At 42.5% G+C, this 23682-nt stretch overlaps 1 protein-coding gene across 1 annotated transcript in view; it reads left to right on the plus strand.

Annotated features, from left to right (window-relative positions):
* The window catches only part of PTCD3 (pentatricopeptide repeat domain 3), a 1733015-nt gene that overhangs the window by 353262 nt on the left and 1356071 nt on the right, over window positions 1-23682 (plus strand). Inside the window, exon 9 of the mRNA XM_044063464.1 lies at window positions 3070-3146. Coding sequence (XP_043919399.1) covers window positions 3070-3146 — 77 coding nt within the window. The remainder of the gene's footprint in view (window positions 1-3069; window positions 3147-23682) is intronic.

Here is a 23682-nt window from a genome sequence, read left to right on the forward strand (position 1 = left end):
CTGCATGACATCTCTTCTTTGGTGGTTAACTTCACCGGAGATATCAACAGGACGCCCATTTGCGTCACCCACAGTCCAAACCACAGTGACCACGGACGCCTCCCAACTCTGGTGGGGGGGGACACTGTTTGGGAAGGGCAGTCCAAGGCACGTGGTCCCAGACAGAGACCAATTTGCACATAAATGTTCTAGAGATGAAGGCAGTGCTTTTAGCATTGGAAGCCTTTCACACAGTCCTCCCTCTCGGATTGATTGCAATTCAGTGAGACAACATGTCGGACGTCTGGTATATATCAACAAGCGGGGGGAACCAGATCCTACCCTCTATGTCGTGAGGCAATGAGAGTGTGGGAATGGGCGATTTTCACCTGTCGGTGTCTGATAGCAATGCACATCCCAGGACGCTCCAACATTTTAGCGGACAGATTGAGCCGGGCCATTCTGATGCCTTACGAGTGGTCTCTGAAAAGGTTAGTAGCGGAGGAGATCTTCCTGACATGGGGTGAGCCTTGCTGTGATCTCTTCGCATCTCCTTCCAACGCCGAGTGCAGCGAGCTCTTTGCTCTGATTCCCTCACCAGGGGAAGTCCCCAGAGACGCTCTAGTCCATGTTTGCCCCCCAAACCCCCCCCCCCCGGGGCTTCTGTATGCTGATCCACCTTTCTCTCTCATTCCAAAGTTTCTTCAGAAAGCTTGCTGACTACGGTGCAAAGTGATCCTCATTGTCCCGTTCTGGCCTCGTCAGGTTTGGTTCCCATTCCTTTGGTCTTATCTATTAGCTCCCCCATGGGCTCTGGATCCCTGCCCGGATGTATTTTCCCATCCGTCAGGGACACGTCCACCCGATCTGGGCAGCCTCAAGCTAAGAGCTTGGTTGCTCCAGTTCCGTTAATCGCCAGGGCTCCCGGTCTTTCATCCCAGGTTAAATCGATTCTAGTAGCCTCTCTTAAAGACTCCACTAGAAAACTATATTGCAGTAAATGGAAGCGCTTTTCCATTTGGGCTTCACAGAGAGAAATAGATCCCTTTACAGCTCCTGTTTCAGCGGTGTTGGACTTCCCGTCTGGTATCTTTCAGCAAGGAGCTAGTTCCTCCACAGTGAAAGTACAATTTGCAGCCATTTCCAGTTTTCACGTTAGTGAAGACAACATGGCCTTCGCCTTCCCTAGGCTGTGTAAGGCTTTTCTTAAAGGTTCTTTTCTGCTACAGCCCCCTGTCAAGGATTCTGTACCTCCTTGGGACCCTACTTTTGTCTTACAGGCATTGGTAGCCCCTCCTTTTTAACCCGCAGCTTCGGTGGACTTAAAATGTTTGTCCTGGAAGACAGCTTTCTTAGTCGCCATCACTTTGGCTAGGAGAGTTTCCAAGCTTCAAGCTCTGTCTGCCGTGCCACCATATTTGGTCTTCCATAAGGATAGGGTCTCCCTCCGTACTAACCCTTCCTTCTTACCTAAAGTGGCATCTGAAGGAAACCTAAACCAGTCCATTAATCTGCCCATTTTCTTTCCCAACTTTCAAAATAAAGGTGAATACAAACTCCATTTGTTGGATGTTCATAGACCACTTTGTTTTTATCTTCATAGAACGAAGTATTTCTGCAAGACTGACTATTTGTTTGTTTCCTTTTCCAAGGCATTTATGGGAAAAGCTATTTCTAAAGTTTCTTTAGCCAGATGGATCACTCTTTGCTTTTCACATGCTTACAAAGCAAAAGGTTTGTCACCTCCTGGTATAGTTAAGGCTCACTCTACCAGGTCCATGGCGACTTCTGCTGCCTTTTGGTCCTGGGTACCTTTGGACGATATTTGCGCAGCAGCGACATGGGCCAATTCACATACCTTCATTTCCCATTACAAATTGGATCTGATTTTGAGGGGTAGAGCATCCTTTGGCTCTGCGGTGCTTAGGAATATCCTTCCATAAGGGCCTCCCAGGATCGGAGTAGCTGGGGACTCTGTCCCACGGGTTGCAGATAAAATTAAGTTAACTACTTCAGATAAAGAAGTTATGTACTCACCGTAACGTTCCATCTGAGTAGTTCTACTTTATTTTTCTGCAACATTCCCTCCCTCCATCCCCCGGACCTTATCCTGTTTTCAGGTTGGTTATTGGGTTGAGTTGCGTATATATTGTTAGTTGCAGCAAACTTGATCTGAGGGAAGATAAGAAATGGTAGGGCATCATGGGTAAAGGGAGGAGCTTGGAGCAGATGCTAGAAAATAGTTGCCAGCTCGGATCCGATACGGATCCGTATACCCACAGGTTGCAGAAAAATGAAGTATAACTACTCAGATGGAACGTTATGGTGAGTACATAACTTCTTTTTTTGGAAGTGTAATGAGCTGACTTATCTCAAAATTCCCTACAAAGAGCTGTGTCAGGAATATTGGATGTGCAAATGGCAGTAACTGATTCTTTTGAGCTGGGACACAAGCTCTGAATTGCCTAGGTGCATAGTAAGGCGATAAATGTAATACTGTTGGCTGCCAAAAAAGCAATCACTAGGAAATGGAAAACAGTCTAAACCTGCTGTACTTGATGTGCTGAATATTATAAATGGGGGAGAGGTGGGAGAGGCATGTTTAGGAAAAGGAAGAAGCAAATGGAAATTATGGGAACCTTGCATGCAGAATAATGTTCAGGAAGAGTGAGGTTTTAAGGTAAGGCAGGAATTTAGCAGTTTTCGTAATGTTGGACGGAGAAGTGACAAGGAAAGAAAAAATGTGAAGTATAATTTGACAAGTGAAGAAACATTCATTTGTTTTTTTGATGCACATTTGCCTATGTCTTCAGTGATTTAATATTAAAAGTGTTAAAATAGCAGCAGTTTTATTCTACATCCATTATTTATTAGCTTCAAGTTATCAATCCAGCTTGACAACATTGTTTCTGTAATGGTTTTATAGTGAGCTCAGATTGTTAGCTGCACATATGATAGAATAGTTTGCTATTTGTTTTGCCTGTGTTTCTTTATACAAGTAAATAGACTTTTAGTTTTTTTACTTTTATTCTGTTTGCACTAATAAAAATTGGCATAATTAAAACAAGACTGGTTGTGAACTTATTTTAGGTTGAAGTGCAAGAAGAAAATTCAAAACGAAGAAAGGGGCGTTTTCGTAAGTCATTTGAGCAGTCTATCACTTGGAGGTATGAAGCAAATTCTTTCTACTATAAGTTTTGTAGCTTGATTTCCATTTTCATGAATTCAGATTAGATCATTCAAGTTTGAGCTTCGCTCTTCTTTGGCTCACCTAACCGTTATCAGGAGGCATGCAAGACATCATTAGATCACTGCTGCAATAGCATATAACTATATGGGAAGTGTCCTACTTAAGGACATTGGATGCCTAACCAGTCTACTAAAGCTTTTGGTTCCTTTCTCATATACCATACATCACTTCAGCAAGAGAGCTTGCTAGTATAAGAGGGAAGTATGGGTGTCAAAATTCAAAACTTTCTTGTGATTGACACACTTTTCATTGTCTTCATGGTTTCAGTATTGACAAGTCTTCTTGCAACTAAATCTCTTTTTAGGCAGCTAAAGTACCCTGTTGGGGACCTTCCTTTGTTTTTCTGTAAAAAGTTATATTTAATAGTAGCACGTGTTAGAAAAGATGACTGTGTGGAAGGCAGGTATCTTACAGGGACACCACATGACTGAATATCATGACTTTTTTTTTTTTAGGAGAAAAGGTTTATGTGCCACCATCTTGTCTTTTTTGCTCCTGAATCCAATAGAAGTAGCCTCAATTCATTGATACTTTTTTTTTGAAAACCCTCATTTGAAGGTTTTGTCAAGGATGACTATAGATCCCTGCAATAAAGAGAGAAAAATTTCAAGGGAGGCTTCTGAGGAGACTTGTTCATCTGCCTCTTTCCCACAGTCTAGGATGGACTGTTATTCTGAGGTAGTTTCTGAGCTCTCAGACTGTGGGTCTAATTTACAGTGATGCCAAAATCGTATGGGATGCCGCTGAGGGCCAGGTACAGTGCATGTCCAATCAGATACCCTTATGTGAGAAAGGTGAACTTGAATCTGAAGAAGAGTTTGGTCGAGCTTCACAGTGCTCTCCTCATTTCAAATGAATTTCTAGATGAAGAAATGTAATTTTTCTTCATAGTCTCTAAGTTTAAATAATTCAATTGGGGGGGGGGTGAAGTGCGAGTCTCAGAAGAGCCCTTGTCTATCTCCCTGTTACTGGGGGCTCTAGAAGGCACCTTTAATGCTGACTGTTTCTCTCAAAACTGTGATCTCCTGCACCTAGAAAACCAGACCGTCTTTCTGAAGTACAAGACACTCCTGGGTTTCTTTATTAGAAATGCTGTTGCTAACATGGCTGTGATTTCTATAGACTAAGACCAGTAGCTCTCATCCCTATACTTCTAATTATTTCTGCAATGAAAGACAGCAGGACCTTCAGCAGGTATGGATGACTTGGAGAGCCATTCATTGCCAGGGACACATGGCAAAATATGTACTTTCCTTTTTGCTGAATGTTGCATTCTATAGCTAATCTTTCTGCTCCTGATATTAAATCCAATTTATCAGAGATGGTATATTCTGCTTCACAGGTAACCAAACATTCAAAATGTGCATATGATGCAGTGGATGCTGTCTCAACATTTGGCAGCCACAGAAACTGTTATATATGTAACTGCCTAGGTAGTGCTGTAGAATTTATAAGATGTCAAGGCCCAGTTTACAAATGCCCCACTAGAAATAGGTTTGCTTCTTGGAAATTCCTCAGCTAAGGTGCTGATAAAGTTAGAGGAAAGAGGAATATTAATGCAAGGTCTCAACAGTTCTGTTGCCAGTCCTAAGATACCAGTGGAATAATTCCAGCTGTGGGCCTTTCTTTTGGAATCCCTTCAAATTTGCTTAACAAAAATCCATAAAACAGCAGTACAAGAAAAAGTGGCAAAGGAACTCAAAACAAGAAAAAAGAAGGGGATGGGGAATGCATCCCTATGATCTCTCCCAAGTTGAAAAAAGTGCATGACTGTACTCCTCTCCCCACCCTTGGCCTTCTTCCCAAGCAGGCAGGCAATTGTTCTCTTTAGTTATACCTTCAAAGGCTGATAAAGTCAGACTCTTGTATACTAAAAGTAATTCAACATGGCTGTAAATTGCAGTGTGCAGCTGTCAATCTGCAATCATAGATCTTCTACCCCCAAAGAACCAAACTTATTTGTTCTCTCAAATCTGATCATATATGCAGTCACAAGGTATAGTGGGTATAAAAAGTGTACACACCCCTGTTAAAATGCCAGGTTTTTGTGATGTAAAAAAAATGACCAAAATAAATAATTTCAAAACTTTTCCCTCCTTTAATGAGACCTATCACCTGTACAATTCAATTGAAAACAAGTCGGTTAGGGGAAAAAAGGTAAAAAATAAAAAAACGTACAATAAGCTGGTTGCATAAGTGTGCGCACCCTTAAACATACTTTGTTGAAGCACCTTTTGATTTAATTACAGCATTCCTCCTTTTTGAGTAGGAGTTATCAGCATGACACATCTTGACTTGGCTGCATTTGCCTACTCTTCCGTGAAAAAGCGCTCCAAATCTGTCAGATTACGAGGGCATCTCTTGTGCACAGCCCTCTTCAGGTCACCCCACATTTTCTATTGGATTATGGTCTGGGCTCTGGCTGGGCCATTCCAAAACTTGATTTTTCTTTTGATGAAGCCATTATTTAGTTGATTTGGCTGTATGGTTGGGGTCGTTGTCATGCTGAAAGGTGAAATTCCTCTTCATCTTCACCTTTCTAACAGACGCCTGAAGGTTTTGGGCCAAAAGTGACTGGTATTTGGAACTGTTCATAATTCTCTCCACCTTGACTAAAGCCCCAGGTCCGGCTGAAGAAAAGCAACCCCAAAGCTGGATACTTCCTCCACCATGCTTCACCATGGGGATGGTGTTCTTTTGGTGATGCGAAGTGTTGTTTTTGCGCCAAACATACCTTTTTGGAATTGTGGCCAAAAAGTTCAGCCTTAGTCTCAGACAATAACACATTTTCCCATATGCTTGTGGAAGACTTGATGTATTGTTTTGCAAATTTTAGCTGGGCTTGGATGTTTTTCTGTGTAAGAAAATACTTCCGTCTTGCAACCTGACCCCGTAGGCCAGACATATGGAGAATACGGGAGATTGTTGTCACATGTAGTACACAGTCAGTATTTGCCAGAAATTCCTGCAGCTCCTTCAGTGTTGCTGTTGGTCTCTTGGCAACCACCCTGACCAGTTTTCATCTTGTCCTTTCATCAGTTTTGGAGATATGTCCAGTTGTTTGCAACGTAACTGTTGTCCCGTATTTTCTTCACTTTTTGATGACTGTGTTCACTGTGTTCCACGGTATATAGGTTCATAGGTTGGTACTAGGCTATCAGCCCTAGGACCTATACAAGCCTAGCCATAACAATTCCCTGGCTATTTCTTCCCACATTATTTACTTTCCTGGACCCCTGTCTAGCAGGGCGACTGACGTGATCCCTGGGGTGAATTTCCTTTCTCCCATCCAGTCGTCAAGGTTCCTCTTGAAGAGGTCCAAAGAGGCACTCTGCTTGACATGTATGGGCAGTCTATTCCAGAGTCTGGGGAGTCTCTGGGTCAGGAACCTATCCCACCAGCATGTTTTGTTTATTGTGATGACAAGGTTTAGATCCCTGGAGCGTGTAGCTCTGAGGGATTGGGATTTCTTTAAGTGTAGCATGTCCAACAACTCTGGGTTTGACATGGCCTTGTATGTTAAGCAGAGATCGCCTCTGAGTAGACGATATGCGACATAGTATAGCTGGAGTTTTTTAAGTCTGTCAGCGTATGGCATCTGCTTTAGGCCTGTGATTCTTTTAGTGAGGTATTTCTGAGGCCTTTCCAGTTGTTGCAGATGTCTTGAGAGGTACATACCAAATGGGGCGTTGTATTCTATAATGGGTCTAATCATATCCAATGCTGTGGAAATTATTCTCCTGACTAATGCCTTTCAACAATGAGCTCCTTTTGATGCTTGGAAGCTCTCTCTGAACCATGGCTTTTGCTGTAGCAGGCAACGGAGTAAATGTCAGGAAAATCCTACTGTGACAGCTGAACTTTATTTGGGGTTAGAGTCTCTATAATTGATGGCAGGTGTGTACCCAAGAAGACTGAATGCTGTAATTAAAGCAAAAGGTGTTTCAACAAAGTATTAGTTTAAGGGTGTGCACATTTGTGCAACCTTATTGTACTTATTGTACGTTTTTTATTTTTTTTTATATTTTTCCCCTAACAGATTTGTTTTTCAATTGAATTATACAGGTTATAGGTTCATAGGTTCATAGGTTCATACTAGGCTATCTGCCCAAGGGCATTTATAAGCCTAGCCCATAGTTATGTGGCTTTCGCCACCCCTTTAGTTTGAATAAAAACTATGCCTATCATTTTGCTGTGCCTCTGTCAAGCAGTGACGCTGAAGTAATCCCTGGGGTATATCTGCAATCTCCCATCCATTGGTCAAGATTCCTCTTGAACAAGACCAGAGAGGTGCTCTGCCTCACATGTACCGGGATTTTGTTCCACAGCATAGGGAGTCTCTGGGTGATGAATCTGTCCCTCCAGCACGTTCTATTTATAACCGTGTCAAGGTTTACCTTGTGGTTCTGAGGGATCTAGATTTTTGAGGTGAAGCATATTCATCAAATCTGGGTTTGACATGGCCTTATATGTCAGGCACAGGTCACCTCTGAGCAAGCGGTATGAGACTGAATAGAGCTGGAGTTCTTTCAGTCGGGCAGCATAAGACATATTTTGAGACCCTTTATCCTTTTGGTGAGGAACTTTTGGGGCCTTTCAAGCTGCAGCAGGTGTCTGGTCAGATACATTCGAGCAGGGCATTGTACTCAATCATAGGTCTAATAAGTGATGAGTACAGGGGACGATGACCTCCCTTGATCTAGATGTGAATCCCTTCATGATCAGGTGGGTGATATAGAAGGTTTTCCTAACTACTTTAGCAACATGAGTGTCAAGCGAAGGCTACTGTCAACCTGGGTCCCCAGATCTCTGATGACTTTTTCTGTGCTCAGTGGATTGCCACCTATATGGTAGCTAGGGGTAGCCTTGTTTTTCCCAAAGGGTATGACTATGCATTTTTGGCGTTTAACTTCAGGCCATGGCTCTGGCACCAGTTATCCATTTCTGTGAGGCCCTTCTGGAGGATATCTGTGTCAGATGTGTTTTCGACTATGGCCCAGTTTGCAGTCATCTGCAAACTTTGTCAGCCATAACCCTCCTGTGTTTGCTTGTACTTCAGAAAAGTAGATGCGAAAAGAGTGGACCCAGGACTGAGCCCTGTGGGACACCACTTGTGACAGGCTTTGAGTCTGACATGGCTCCAGCAACTCTGACCCTGTGGGTTCTGTCACTTAGCCAGTTTGCAACCCATCTTGTGATGTATGGGTTTACATTCAAACTGATGAGTTTTTCGATGATACCTGAGTGGGGTATTGTGTCGAAGGCCTTTGCCAGGTCGAGGTAGGCTGTATGGACTGCCTTTCCTCATCAATGGCCTTGGTGACTGTCTCGAAAAAGTCAACCAAGTTTAAGAGGCAGGATCTGCCTTTGACAAAGCCAAACTGAGTTGGATCCAAAGTCTGCAAGTTCCCTATTTCTTTATTTATGAGTTCCATTATGATCCTCTCCATGGCTTTGCAGATAAGGCTTGTCAAGCTAATGGGGCGGTAATTTCCAGGGTCTGTGGAGGCACCGCCCTTATGAAGTGGGACCACAGTCGCCGTGCGCCACTCCTTGAGTGCGTATCCTGAGGTGAGGCTAAGATTAAACAGCTGTCCTAACTGTGGGTTTAATTCCTCATTGAGTTCATGAAGCACACAGCCGGGGACACCATCCGGTCCCATGGATGCTCTGTCTTTTGCCTTAGTGAGGGCAGTTCTCACCTGTGCGTTGGGGATGTTTGGGGGCTACAATCCTCTGGAATAGATATCTCTCCTTTTGGGGGAGAAGTTTGCACTGAACCTGTCAGCCAGTATGTTGGCAATGTGTGTAGGTTCAGTAATTTTCACATCATTTTGAACTAATTCTGAGCATATCTGGGAGTTTCCTCCTAGGTTTCTAACATAGCTAAAGAAGGCCTTATGATTCTCTTTAGAGTCCTTGGCGATTTTTCTCTCAAAATTTGCCTTGGATGATTTTATGAGAGCTCTTAGTTTTTACTTATAATGATCAAAGGTGTCTTACCTTTCAAGGATTTTGCTCTATCTTGTAGTAGCTTCCTCCTTTTGTTGTAGAGCTTGTTTATGGCTGGGGTCCACCAGACTGGACGCTTGCCTTTGGTACAGAGAGTCTTAGTTTTGTTTGGGATTGCCTGATCCATGCAGTCCTGTAGGTGCTGGTAGAAGGCATTTGTAAGTGATTCAGCGGTTTGAGTAATGTTTACCACTGGCTCAGGGGCCTTAAAGGAGACCACACTAGTTTTTAGAAGTGTGAAATCGGCTTTTGAGAAGTTTTTCACTGTGGTCTTTTTTGTTTCAGGTGGGGGCGGGATGAGGACCTCCAGCGAGATTAGTTTATGATCTGATCTCACCAGTGAGGGTATACTTCCGGTGTTGAACATTTTGATCCCATGTTCGTGATGATGAGATCAAGTATGTTTTCTCCTCTTGTGGGGATAGTGACTAGTTGTTCCATGGCATTTGAGTTTATGAACTCCAGGAATCTTTGGGTTAGAGTGTTCGGGCTTGAGTAGTGTTCCCAGTCTATATTAGGGTAGTTAAAGTCACCTAGTATGATGGTGTTTGGAGATACATTTATCCCTCCAATGTTTTCAGGAAGGCCATGTGAGGTTCCTGAGTTTGAGAGGGTGGCCTGTAACATGCTACAAATTGCAGAGCAGTCTTGCCTATGGTTAATTGCACCTGGATGGTCTCCGATGCATCATGCGTTGCCACCAACCTTGAGGTGTGGGTGTCCTTTATGAATATGGACACCCCCTCCTTTCTTGGTGTTGTCCGGATTTTGGGGCGGAGCATGATATGAGGTGAAACCTGTTAGTGCTGGGGTGCTCTCAGGAGCCTTGAACCAGGTTTCTGTCACAGCACAGACATCGATGTTCTCCATATTGAGAAGGGCCTCGAGTGCGTGCATCTTGAGATTGAGACTTCTGGCATTGAGCAGCATTACCCTTAGTTTTTTCCTTTTGGTGTTCTAGGGTGGTAGGTTTAGAATTTGAGCCTTGCCTAAAAAGGCACTATGGGGTGGCAAGAGCCTTTGCCAATATCCGGAAGCCCAGGGGTGACAGGTGCAAGCCGTCCCTTGCGAAGCAGCGTGGCTTGTCCAGCATGTCATCCCAGGCAGACAGACATTGGATCCCCTTTGAATGACACCAGAATTTAAGCCAATTATTAAAGCTGATCATCTTATCACTGTATTGTGGCATCATTCTAGGTGAAGGTAGGATACTGCTCAAGGTCAGGGTCATACCTGCCTGGACTACATAATCAGAGAGCTCCTCGATGTCCCTTTTCATGTAGTCCAAGGAGGTACGTCTCAGGTCGTTGACACCAGCGTGGACAATGACTGAGTCGTACTTGTACCTGCTGTTGAGAGACCTGAGTGCTTGCGTTATGTGGCGGATTCTAGCGCCTGACAGGCAGCTTACTGTGACCTTCTCTTTACTCAGTCTGGTGAGCGGGACGTCAGTGTGTCTGACTATGGAATCACCAATGACAAGTGTGTCTGGCATTTTGTTTGGCCTTAAGGGCTGTGACTGTTTGACACTCTGACTGTGTGGTCTATGTGTTGCATGTGTTGGGTCGTGAGGTGGTAGTTGTTTGGGTGTCTGCTTTGGTCACATTAAAGGTGGGAAAAGTTTTGAAATTAGTTTTTCTGGTCTCATTTTTGTTATATCACAAAAACTGGCATTTTAACTGGTGTATACACTTTTTATATCCACTGTAATCTTTTTTTAATCCATATACATAAATGCTTAATCCCATTTTCTCATACATATGGGTAGAGTTGAACCAATTCGTGCTTGATTAATAGTTTTCATTTTTCTTCAATTTATACCTCAATTAGACTTGAAATTGTTTCAAATATGGGACTTCTGGTGTGGTAGTAATTTATTTTTTAATTATTTATTTAATATTTGTTTGCTGGGAAAGTCCAACTTGGAACAAGCCAATTTTCAGCATCGGCCCGGGGAGAAATGCTCTGGACCCATGTCTTTGTAACGCAGGAGGAAACCAGAGCACCCAGAGGAAAACCATAGGAATGCAGGGAGGACATGCAGACTCCACACAGAAGGCACCCCAGCTGAGAATCAAACTGGACAGCGTCTTGCTGTGAGGCGACAATGCAAACTGCTGCACTGCTGTAATCGTGTAAGCAGAAAAATTGAGAGCCAGAAAACTTGATTTGAGAGTTTAAAAGGTTTTTCACAATTGCATATGTTCCCCAGGAGAGCAATAAAAAAGCAGAAATGTTTCTGTACAGCAGAAAGGCAAGAAAGATTCAAAAGAGAACAGGTGGGGGAAAAAAACTAACAATGGAGGACTCAGGACAAGCGACCACATTTAAAAAAAGATTGACCAAATATACATGGAAGTTTTAAAATCTGTGTACTTTGACAGGCTATTATTAACAGTAATCAAAAGAAATGGAGGAGACTGTCATCACAGTCTGATGCAGTTTTGGAACTGCAGATCAGAGAAGCAAAAAGAATAGTAATGAATGAACTAAGGCAAGAAAAATTATGCAAAAGTTAGTGGAGTTTGAGGACAGATCCTGGAAAGAGAATACAGGTTTACTGGCATACCAGAGCAGACGGATGGAGGAGACTGAAACTTCTGCAAAGAAAAATTTCGGAGAATGAACTGGTTTACCCTAGAGGAGATCCTGATTCAGAAGTGCACACAGTGTGATTGTTATAAGTCAGCTCGAGAAAACAGCCTAGACTGGTTTTGAAGAAATTACAAAACTACAAAATTAAGGAAATTTCTTAGTGTTGTAGAGAGAGGACTGTAGAGTGTACACCGACCGTTACTGCTTACTGCACACTTATGGGCGGAGGAATGCTTTCATTCCTGCAATAATCAAAGAAATGGAGGAAGAAAAGTGACTTGTAGCTTGGAGCTAAAAGTAAGACTACAGGAATTAATGGAGAGGATGATGAAAATGAGGAATTCTAGTAGGAAGATGAGAGCTGATGCTGAGCATTTGAAACAACCATTAAAAGCAAAAGCAAGGACTGTATGCTGCACGATCTACCTCATATTGACTTCTCAAAGCATAATAATAGACTGATTTCCATGCAGTTAAGCGATAAACTTTTACTTAATAATTGGATGGACTGCTTTTATAGCAAACAGGAAAAATAGTTTGCATATAGCTAGAGTAAGTGGGACATTTTTCTATGGCTTACTAATCTTTTGAGGAATACTTGTGTATATTGCTGTGGAGCGGGAGGGGTTGGAAATGTGGTTTTCATAAAGAAATATTTAAACTTGGCTTAAAATTGGTTGAGATGCACAAAGTCCAGAAGGTTTTAAGATTTTTGCTGGGAAGTGTTTGCATATGTATTTTTATACCCTAAGTAGGCGTCAAAGATTTTTTTCTCTGGTAGATAGTAATTATTGGAGGTGTGATGGAGAAGGAAACTGGTAATTGGTTGCTAGTTTATTGGGATTGTAATAAGTTGGCAGGTTTTAAAAATTTCCTACACAATATTATGTCAGAAATATTGGGGGAGCAAATGGCTGTAACTAAGGAAATTATTAGTTTGAGCTGGGACACTGAATCTGAATTGCCTAGATATAGTAAGGCCTTAAGCTTAATTCGGATGGCTGTCATAAAACCAATTACTTGAAAATGGAAATCAGTATCTAAACACATTTTATATTTAATTTATTGAATATTGTAAAATGAAAGAACCTGAAGTGAGATGCTTAGAAAAAGGGAAGACGCATATTACATATAAGTAGAATTTTGGGAATGATACATGCAGAGTAATGTTCATGAGCAGGAGTGAGGGGAAGGCAGGAAATGAGAAATTTATGTAATGTTAGGCTGAATTATAAGTTATCAAGAAAGAAAGCATGTGTAATGTATGCAAATGAAAGGAAATGTGTTTTTTCTGTTACTGTATGTATGCTTGCGTCTTAAGTGATGATTTAAAGAAGATGTTTACTTATTCACTAGCATCCTCAACCAATTTTTTTAAAAGGTATCAGTAAGTATTCATCTTCATTAAAGATCTATATGTTAAAATGCCAGGTTTTTGTGATATAAAACAATGAGACAGCAATAAATAATTTCAAAACTTTTCCCACCTTTAATGTGTCAGTTGAAAAACAATGGGGAAAAATATAAAAAATTTAAAAAAATGTACAATATGCTGGTTGCAAAAGTGTTCACACCCTTAAACAAATATTTTGTGTGCACACCCTTAAACTAATACTCTGTTGAAGAGCCTTTTGATTTAGTTACAGCATTCAGTCTTGGGTAGGAGTCTTATCAGAATGGCACATCTTGACTTGGCAATATTTGCCCACTATTCCATGCAGAAGCGCTCCAAATCTGTCAGATTGCGAGGGCATCTCTTGTGCACAGCCCTCTTCAGGTCACCCCACAGATTTTCCATTGGATTTAGGTCTGAGCTCTGGCTGGGCCATTCCAAAACTTGAATTTTCTTCTGGTGAAGCCATTTTTTTGTTTATTTAAATGTATGCTTGGGGTCATTGTCATGTTGAAAGGTGAAATTCCTCTTCATCTTCAGCTTTCTAGCCAGATGGCTGAAGATTTTGGGCCAAAATTGACTGGTATTTGGAACTGTTCATAATTTCTTCCACCTCGACTAAGGCCCCAGTTCCACTTGAAGAAAAGCAACCCCAAAGCATGATACTGCCACCACCATGCTTCACCGTGGGGATGGTGTTCTTTTGGTGATGTGAAGTGTTGTTTTTGCGCTAAACGTACCTTTTGGAATTGTGGCAAAAAAGTTAAACCTTGGTCTTGTGGGTTCATAAGTGTGTATTAGGCTAATGGCCCTGGGGCCTGTACAAACCTAGCCCATAGAAGTGCCCTGGCATTGTGCCTCCCATGATTAATTTCCAGTGCCTCTATCAAGTAGAGCCACTGGAGTGATCCCCGGGGTGAACTTTCTATTTCCCATCCACTCATCAAGATCCCTCTTGAAGAGGGCTAGTGAGGTGCTCATCAGACCATAACACATTTTCCCACTTGCTTTTGGGAGACGTGATGTATTGTTTTGCAAATTTTAGCCGGGCCTGGATATTTTTCTTTGTAAGAAAAGGCTTCCATGTTACAACCCTACCCCGTAGTTTAGACATATGGAGAATACAGGAGATTGTTGTCACATGTAGTACACAGCCAGTACTTGCCAGAAATTCCTGCAGCTTCTTCATTGTTGCTGTAGGTCTCTTGGCAGCCTCCCTAACCAGTATTCGTCTTGTCTTTTGATCAATTTTGGAGGGATATCCAGTTCTTTGCAACATCACTGTTGTCCCATATTTCTCCACTTTTGGTGACTGTTTTCACCGTTCCCTGGTGCTGTGGGAATGTTTTTCTACCCTCCTCCTGACTGATAGCTTTCAACAATGAGTTCCCTTTGATGCTTTGTATAGCTGTCTGTGAACCATGGCTTTTGCTGTAGCAGGCAACTGAGTAAATGTCAGGAAAATCCTACTAGGACAGCTGAAAATTATTTGGGGTTAATCAGAGTCTCTTTAATTGATGGCAGGTGTGTACCCAAGAAGACTGAATGCTGTGATTTAAATCGAAAGGTGCTTCAACAAAGTATTAAAGATGTGCACACACAACAAAGTATTAGTTTAAGGGTCTGCACACTAATGCAACCAGCGTATTGTACAGTTTTTATTTTTTATATTTTTTCCCCTAACAGATTTGTTTGTTTTTTAAAGGATAACAACGGGATATTAAAGCAGATTGCTAAACCTGCTGTCTCTTTTAGTCCCCATTGTTTGATACAGCCACAAAAATCATCAGTGCAGCTTTAAAAAGTAATGCAGTCAACTGTTTACATCTCAGGCTTCCTACCTTTCCATACTGTTTTACTTTCACTTCGCAAAACAAGTTGAAAAATCCCTAGCTGGCTCTTAAATGATGATGTCACATCTGCCAGAGCTTTTGCTGTAGCTACCCGGACGTTTCCTCTCCCAAAGTGATGTAAGCGCTGCATGATTTGCATGCTGTATAGAAGAGCCAGTGAACCTCCCAAATTGTGATGTAAGAGATGCCTTGCCCAACCCACTCAACCTAATATTACTGGGTATATGCTGTGTGGAACTTTTTTTCTGTGTAAGTGTAACCTGTCGACTGCACTTTGTGTGTGTGTGTGCGCGCGCACACAGTGGGGCCGGTGTGTGAGTGTGTGTGAATGCATGCAGGGGGGCCAGTGTGTGTGTGTGTGTGTGTGTGTGTGTGTGTGAGTGAATGCATGCAGGGGGCCTGTGTGTGTGTGTTCCATTCCTGGAAATATTATAGCAGAAATGTCAAACTAATGTCAGTCTTCTGAAATGCGCTACTGATGTGACAAAGCACAGTGAGGAAGTACAGGCAAAAGTACACTAACAGCTGCATAATTTTAAAAATGACTATGCATAGACATTAATTGCATCTTTTTTACATAGGAATCAGATGTTTGTCACAATTAATAGAGAACACGACACAAGATTAAAGTATGAGAGACTGTAATTTTCTTAAAGTACCACTTAAGAAAAAAACCTGCAACTCCTGTCATGCAAGTCCTTCATATATATCTTTTTTTATAGTCTATCATTTGTTAGCTATTTAACCACAGTGTAAGGAAAAAACTGGGAGTTTGGTTTGCAAAGAAGTGATTTTTAGCGTTTTCGCCTCACAGCAAGAGGTTTTCCGGTTCGATTCTCGGCTGGGATGCCTTCTGTGCAGAGTCTGCATGTCCTCCCTGTGGTCACATGGGCCTCCTCCGGGTGCTCCGGTTTCCTCCCACATCCAAAAGACATGCAGTAGGTGGATTGGACACTCTGAATTGGCCCTAGGTGTGAGTGTGTGCTTGTGTATGCCTTCTGTGGAAGATTGGGAGCCGGTCTGGCAACTCTACACAGTAAAACTCCACTGGCAATCATTAGCGGACAGATGATCCGTTGTGGCGACCCCTAACCGGGAAAAGCCAAAAGAAGAAGAAGCTATAGAGTAGATGTGTCCAACCTGCGGCCCGTGGGCCGCATGTGACCCTCAGAGCTCTGCCATGCGGCCCTCTACTTCTAACTCCAGCATCAATGTACGCATGCCCCAAAACACTTTTTTGTTGTGTTTTTTACGGCTGTGACCTGTAACTCTAACATCGGTGTGCGCATGCACCAAAGCATCCTTCTAGTTTAGATTTTTTTTGCGCCAAAGAAGGGTCTGTGTGTTCGCGCCATTATTTTGTGCCAAAGGGACTCGTCTGTGGATTTGCTGCATTGCCTTTTAAAGAGACAGCACTTAACCTGTGTTAATAGGTAAGTATGGTGTGAGTGAGTGCATGCATGAAAGCAGAATGATTGTGTGCGTGAAAGTAGAAGTGTGTGTGTGTGTTTGTTTATGTGTGCATGACAGAGAGACACATGCACAAAGAGGCTAACGTACAAACAAGTTGGCTCACATCCTACATTAAAAGTACACTTTCATTAAATTGCAGCTTTTCTGACAGGGAGAGTGTTGTACTGAATATGAAATCATACCTCTCAACTGTATGGATTTTCGAAGAATGTCTGGATTTTTGCCTCATCTTCCAATTTGTGTCTTTTGCTTAGAAAATAAAAGTTGTTATCCAAGGTAATGCAGTCCCAGGGATTAAGAATGAGACAGCAGCCTAGGGTTAATGGGTCAGTAATGGATCGACTAATGTGGGACTGTAGCATATAAAGTTTGTTTTTTTTGACAAACAAAAAAATCACCTAGTACTGCCTTGTCATTGGTGGGTTCAAAGCAGTGGTAGATTGGACAACAGTAAGCATATCTTTGGTGGGTCATCAATACTGGCAAATCAGGTGGGCACAATGTAATTTTTTAAATGTTGGGGGTTTTAGTGTGTGTGTGTGTTTGTGTTGGGAGTGCTGCAATAGTAGATGATTATTAAAGACAGAAACTTACAAACTGTGGAGAATGTTTCTTTGTTTCAAAACCTGATACTTGGGTACTAGGAATGCCAAAAATTGATTTTTTAAGACATAGCTTCTTGCCATTTACAGTGGATGAATATTTACATTTAATGGACAATGTTAGCAGTATGAGTGTGGTCCTGTAGGGTCTGGAGGATGCTAAGTCTACCACTGCCAATGTCTTGTAAAGTGTCCTGGAAATGGATATTGGGATGTTACTGAAAAAATACAGCAAGTGGGCTTTGAAATGTAGTTTAATTAAACAAAGTGCACTTGCAATTTACAGGCCATAATTTAATTTATTTCAGGTAGTCCAGATCCTGGTAGATTGTATACCATTAGACTTAATTAGGGAGAGGTGTCATTCTGTGGAAATAAGCAGACCTTGTTTCAGTGAAAGCTCTATGGTTGTTTGCAGGTAGGAAGTTGCAGGATGTGGAGCCAATGTGTTTTATTATTTTTAATGGATTTGTCATTTCAAAGTATGGTTTTCTTTGTTGCAAAAGAAGGCAGAATTGAATGAGCCATATAATGCTTAACTGTCAATAATGGAATAGAAACATTATACATGATGTATAATGTTTGCAGCTACACTTGTTTCAATGGTGTCTGTGATGCATAACTATTTTTGGGCCTGTGTCCCAATTTTATTTTTCGCTTTGTCCAGAATTCTTGCTCTAAGGTTGAGAGGTATGGTTCCATACTAAATCAGAAGGTTGTATTTACCTTGGAAGACTTTTCAGCATAATTATGAGAAACAGAGCGTTTTTAAGATCTCCACTTATTTCCAATATAAACTGCCATGTAACCTTGCAAATAACTTTCTTATTACGCTACTTTAATTCTTTTGGAATTGACAGATTTGCTTCATTTGTTCAGACGTAAGCATAGTGTGCTGTGACTGATTTCTTGCAGCAGTCTGTGGCTTACTTATCACAATAACTTTTCTGAGTTTCTGGGTGTGTGATCAATTTAACAGTTCTAAAGATGTTTTCCAAAATTAAATAAATACATAAATAAAAAAAGTAATCCTTTCTTCACTTTGAGCTATTGACAAAGTGTGGGAATTTGTTTTTTTCAAAAGCGATGGTCAGCATTACAGCTTAGTAAATGGTCAGTCTGTGAATAACTTCTGCACAAATTAGAATGTGTGAATGTCAAATGGCTTTAGATTGGAGGGAAGTTGTATGTTTACTCCAGTATGTAGTATGATCTTAGAGAGTTTGATTTCTTATAGGTTCGTAGGTTCATAGGTTTATACTAGGCTATCTGCCCTAAGGCATTTATAAGCCTAGCCCAAAGTTTTGTGGCTTACGCCACCCCTTATATGAAAAAATACTGTGCCCATTAGTTTGTTGTGCCTCTGTCCAGCCGTGACACAGAGATGATTCCCGGGGTAAACCTACGATCTCCCATCCACAGGTCAAGATTTCTCTTGAACAGAGCCAGCGAGGTGCTCTGCCTTACATGGACCGGGATTTTATTCCACAGTATAGGGAGTCTCTGAGTGATAAATCTATCCCTCCAGCATGTCCTATTTATATCCGTGCTAAGGTTTAAGTCGCTTGCTCTAGTGGTTTTGGTGGATTTGGATTTTTTGAGGTGGAGCATGTCCATTAATTCCGGGTTGGACATGGCCTTGTATGTCAGGCACATGTCACCTCTGAGCAGACGGTATGCGACTGAATAGAGCTGGAGTTTCTTCAATCTGGCAGCATATGACAGATTTTGGAGTCCCTTTATCCTTTTGGGGAGGAACTTTTGGGGTCTCTCCAATTGCTGCAGATGTCGGGTGAGATACATCCCGAATGGGGCATTGTACTCTATCATTGGTGTGATAAGTGAAGAGTACAGGGGAACAATGACCTCACTAGATCTGGATGTGAATCCCTTCATGATCAGGTGGGCAATGTAGAAGGTCTTTCTAACCACTTTAGCAACGTGAGTGTCAAAAGAAAGGCCACTGTCAACCTGGGTCCCCAGGTCCCTGATAACCTCTTTTGTGCTTAGTGGATTGCCACCTATATGGTAGCTTGGGGTTACCTTGTTTTTCCCGAAGGGTATGACTATACATTTTTTGGCGTTTAACTTAAGGCCATGGCTCTGGCACCAGCTATCTGTTTCCGTGAGTCCCTTCTGAAGGATATCCGTGTCCGATGCACTTTCCACTATGGCGCCCAGTTTGCAGTCGTCTGCAAACTTTGTCAGCCAAAGTCCTCCCATGTTGGCCTGTACTTCTGAGAAGTAGATGCCAAACAATAGGGGGCCAAGGACCGAGCCCTGTGGGACACCACTTGTGACCAGCTTGGAGTCTGACATAGCGCCAGCAACTCTAACCCTGTGGGTTCTGTCCTTAAGCCAGTTTGCAACCCATCTTGTGACATATGGGTTTACATTTAAGCTGGTAAGTTTTTCTACAATACCCGAGTGGGGTATTGTGTCGAAAGCCTTTGCAAGGTCAAGGTAGGCTGTATGGACTGCCTTTCTTTCATCAATGGCCTTGGTGACTGTTTCGAAGAAGTCGACCAAGTTCAAAAGGCATGATCTGCCCTTGAAGCCAAACTGGGTCGGGTCCAATGTCTGCAAGTCCCCTATATCTTTGTTTATGAGCTCCATTATGATCCTCTCCATAGCTTTGCAGACTAGACTTGTTAAGCTTATGGGGAGGTAATTACCAGGGTCCGTAGAGGCACCGCCTTTGTGGAGTGGGACCACAGTTGCCGTACGCCACTCCTTGGGCACGTATCCTGTGGTAAGGCTGAGATTAAACAGCTGCCTTATGTGCAGGTTTAATTCCTCATTTAGCTCGTGTAGCACACAGCCGGGCACACCATCCGGTCCCATTGATGCTGTGTTTTTAGCTTTAGAGAGAGCAGCTTTCACCTGCGCATTTGAGATGTCTGTGAGGCTACACTCCGCTGGGATAGTTCTCTCTCCTTTGGGGGGGGGGGGGAGGGGGTGAAGTTTGCACTGAACCTGTCTGCCAGTATGTTGGCAATGTCTGTGGGTTCAGTGATTTTTGTATCATTTTGGAGTAATTCTGAGCATATCTGGGAGTTTCCACCCAGGTTCCTAACATAGCTGAAAAAGGCCTTATGATTGTCCTTTGAATCCATGGCGATTTTTCTCTCAAAATTGGCCTTAGTTGATTTTATGAGTGCTCGTATTTTTTTTACTAATGATCAGGGGTGACTTCCCTTTTATGGATTTTGTTCTATCATGTAATAGCTTTCTCCTCTTATTGTAAAGTTTGTTAATGGCTGGGGTCCACCAGACTGGACGTTTGCCCTTTGTGGAAAGAGTCTTGGTTTTATGTGGGATTGCCTGATCCATGCAGTCCTGGAGGTGTTCATAGAAGGCATTTGTAAGGGCTTCCACAGCTTGGGTTGTGGTTTCCACTGGCTCAGGGGCCTTGAAGGATACCACACCAGTCTTGAGTAGTGTGAAGTTTGCTTTAGAGAAGTTCTTCACTGTGGTCTTTTTTGTTTGGGGTGGGAGCGGGATGTGGATTTCCAGTGAGATTAGTTTATGATCAGATCTCACCAATGAGGGATATACTTCCAGTGTGGAGCATTTTGTCCCCATGTTTGTGATAATGCGATCTAGTATATTTTCTCCTCTCGTGGGAACAGTGACTAGCTGTTCCATGGCATTTGAATTTATGAACTCCAGGAACCGTTGGGCTAGAATGTTAGGGCTTGAGTAATGTTCCCAGTCTATATTCGGGTAGTTGAAGTCACCCAATATGATGGTGTTTGGAGATACATTTATACCCTCCAGTGTCTTCAGGAAGGCTGTGTGGGGTTCCTGAGTTTGAGAGGGTGGCCTGTAGCATGCTACAATTTGTAGAGCAGGTTTGCCTATGGTTAGTTGCACCTGGATGGTTTCCGAAGCTTCGTGCGTTGCCACCAACCCGGAGGTGTGGGTATCCTTTATGAATATGGATACACCCCCTCCTTTTGTGGTGTGGTCCGGGTTTTGGGGCCGGAACGCATGATATTAGGTAAAACCTAATAGTGCCAGGGTGCTCTCAGGAGTCTTGAACCAGGTTTCATTTACAGCACAGACATCGATGTTCTCCATACTGAGAAGGGCCTCGAGTGCGTGCATTTTGAGAGTTAGACTTCTGGCATTGAGCAGCATTACCCTCAGTTTCTTCCCATTTTTGTTTTCTAGGGTGGTAGGTTTAGAATTTGAGCCTTGCCTAAAAAAGGCACTATGGGGGTGGCAAGAGCCTTAGCCAATATCCAGAATCCCAGGGGTGACAGGTACAAGCCGTCCCTTGCGAAGCAGCGTGGCTTGTCAAGCATGTCATCCCAGGCAGACCGACACTGGATCCCCTTTGAATGACACCAGACATTAAGCCAATTGTTAAAGCTGATCATCTTGTCTCTATATTGTGGCATCATTCTTGGTGAAGGAAGGATACTGCTCAGGGTCAGGGTCATACCTGCCTGGGCTACATAATCAGAGAGCTCCTCTGTGTCTCTTTTCATGTAGTCCAGGGAGGTACGTCTCAGTTCGTTCACACCAGCATGGACAATGACTATGTCATATTTGTACTTGCCGTGGAGTGACCCGAGTGCTTGTGTTATGTGGTGGATTCTAGCGCCCGATAGGCAGCTTACTGTGACCCTCTCCTTGTTCAGCCTGGTGAGTGGGACGTCAGTGTGTCTGACTATGGAGTCACCTATGACAAGTATGTTTGGTGTTGTATTTGGCCTTAAGGGCTGTGACTGCTTTGCACACTGATTTTGTGGTTTATGTGTTGCTTGTGGGGTGTCTTGAGGTAGCAGTTGTTTGGGTGTCTGCTTTGGAGGCCTCTGCTGTTTAGGTAAATATTTACTCAGAGCCTCCGAGTATGTCTTTGTGTGTTTATGTGTTTGATTCAGTGGTGTGGTAGCATTATGTGAGGCTGGTTTTGTGGTGTGTGTAGTTGCCTTCTCCTCCTGTCTGGTCTTGCCAGTCCTGAGTTGAGAGAGCTCAGCCTCCAGTTTGGCTAAATAGCTGCATCTCTCGCAAGTATTTGTGTTATGTGAGAGGAGGAGAGGGTTGTCTGTGTACATGAGGCAATTGTAACATTGCCTCAATATTCCCAGATTCACCAACTGGGCAGGAGAGGACGCCAGCATCTGGCCCTTCGACATACTAGAAAAATTAAGAAGTTAGGTATGAGACTGAATAAGAGAGGACTTAGTAAGGAAGTGGGTACTCCTGGGGGGGTTTCGCAAGTGAGGGGCTTTGTATAATATAGAAGTGACAAGTGCTGAGCTGCTTTTATTTTTTATTTTTTGAGGAAAAAAAAAAACTTTTAGGAACAAGTGCTGTGCTTTTTAGTCAAGGGATATACTGTTTAGGTTACTAGTAGAGCAGTTCTAAGGGAAAAAATGAAGAACAGACTTTATGGAGCCAGAAAAAGTTTAACCTTGTTAAACCGGCGCTGCCCGATGCTGCTCTAGTGGCAACTCCGCGCTAAAGCACTCTAAGGCGTGCTTTATAGCAGGGGGCTGGAAAAGGCAGGAAATGACCCAAAATGGCCACTGAACTACAAGTTACTGTCTTAAACCACTCCTCTGAGGACAAACAGGCAGCTCAGTACTCCCCACTCCCACTGGTGAGTAAAGAAACTTCCCCCTGACCAAACAAAGAAAATGGAGAAGTACAGGAACCAAGACAAAGCCCAGGGATCAGCAAAATCTGATCACTGGAACAAACTAGCCAGGAAAGTTAGGAGAACAAGAATATTTTTTTGGTTTTTTTTCAAGTTTTTTTCACAGAACAGAAAACACAATAAATGCTTTGCTTTTCGATTAAATGCTGTCAAAAGCTAGTACACTTGAGTGTATTAGCCTGTAGTTTAACTTTTAAGCAAACTTAAACTAAGATATGCTATCTTATTGATTTAATTTTTGCTGAGCATTTGTTTGTTGATTTATTGATGGTCCTTTTGGTGGTGGGAAATTGCATGGATGAATCCATTTCTATTATGATTTTTTTTGTGGATATTTTGACTTCCAGACAATTTCAATCAGTGAGACTGTGTCATGTGATTGCTGAGGTTGCCTATTTTACAAGTAGGTGCTCCTTGTGTGTGTGTGTGTGTGTGTGTGTGTGTGTGTGTGTGTGTGTATATATAAGAGAGAGAGAGATTTAATATGTATACTGAATATATTTTTGCAAATGGAATTCTTAGTTAAATAGGCCCCTATTCTTAGACAAGTAGACGTGAGTAACCAATATTAGATCTTAGTCATCCAGCTGGGAAAGTGTAGTATGTGGATTTTCCTTCCGGTTTGATGAAGGCTATGCTACTTACTTAAGGAGTACATTCATGGCTATCCATCCAGTTGTAATGTTGTTGAACTACATTGTTTGATAATGAGAGGAGCTTTTTACAGAAGTTGAAAGTTTTTGTGTCAAGAACCGGTCTATACAAAGTGGCTTGTTTATGTTGCAGTGAAGGCTGTGGTCTTTGTAGTGAGTGTTTTAAATATAACCAGTATTTCTGAGGTGGAGAAAGTCCCT

This window comes from Protopterus annectens, chromosome 2.part1 (assembly GCF_019279795.1).
Source record: "Protopterus annectens isolate FY-2018-M chromosome 2.part1, PAN1.0, whole genome shotgun sequence".
In the NCBI taxonomy this organism is placed as follows: domain Eukaryota; kingdom Metazoa; phylum Chordata; order Ceratodontiformes; family Protopteridae; genus Protopterus; species Protopterus annectens.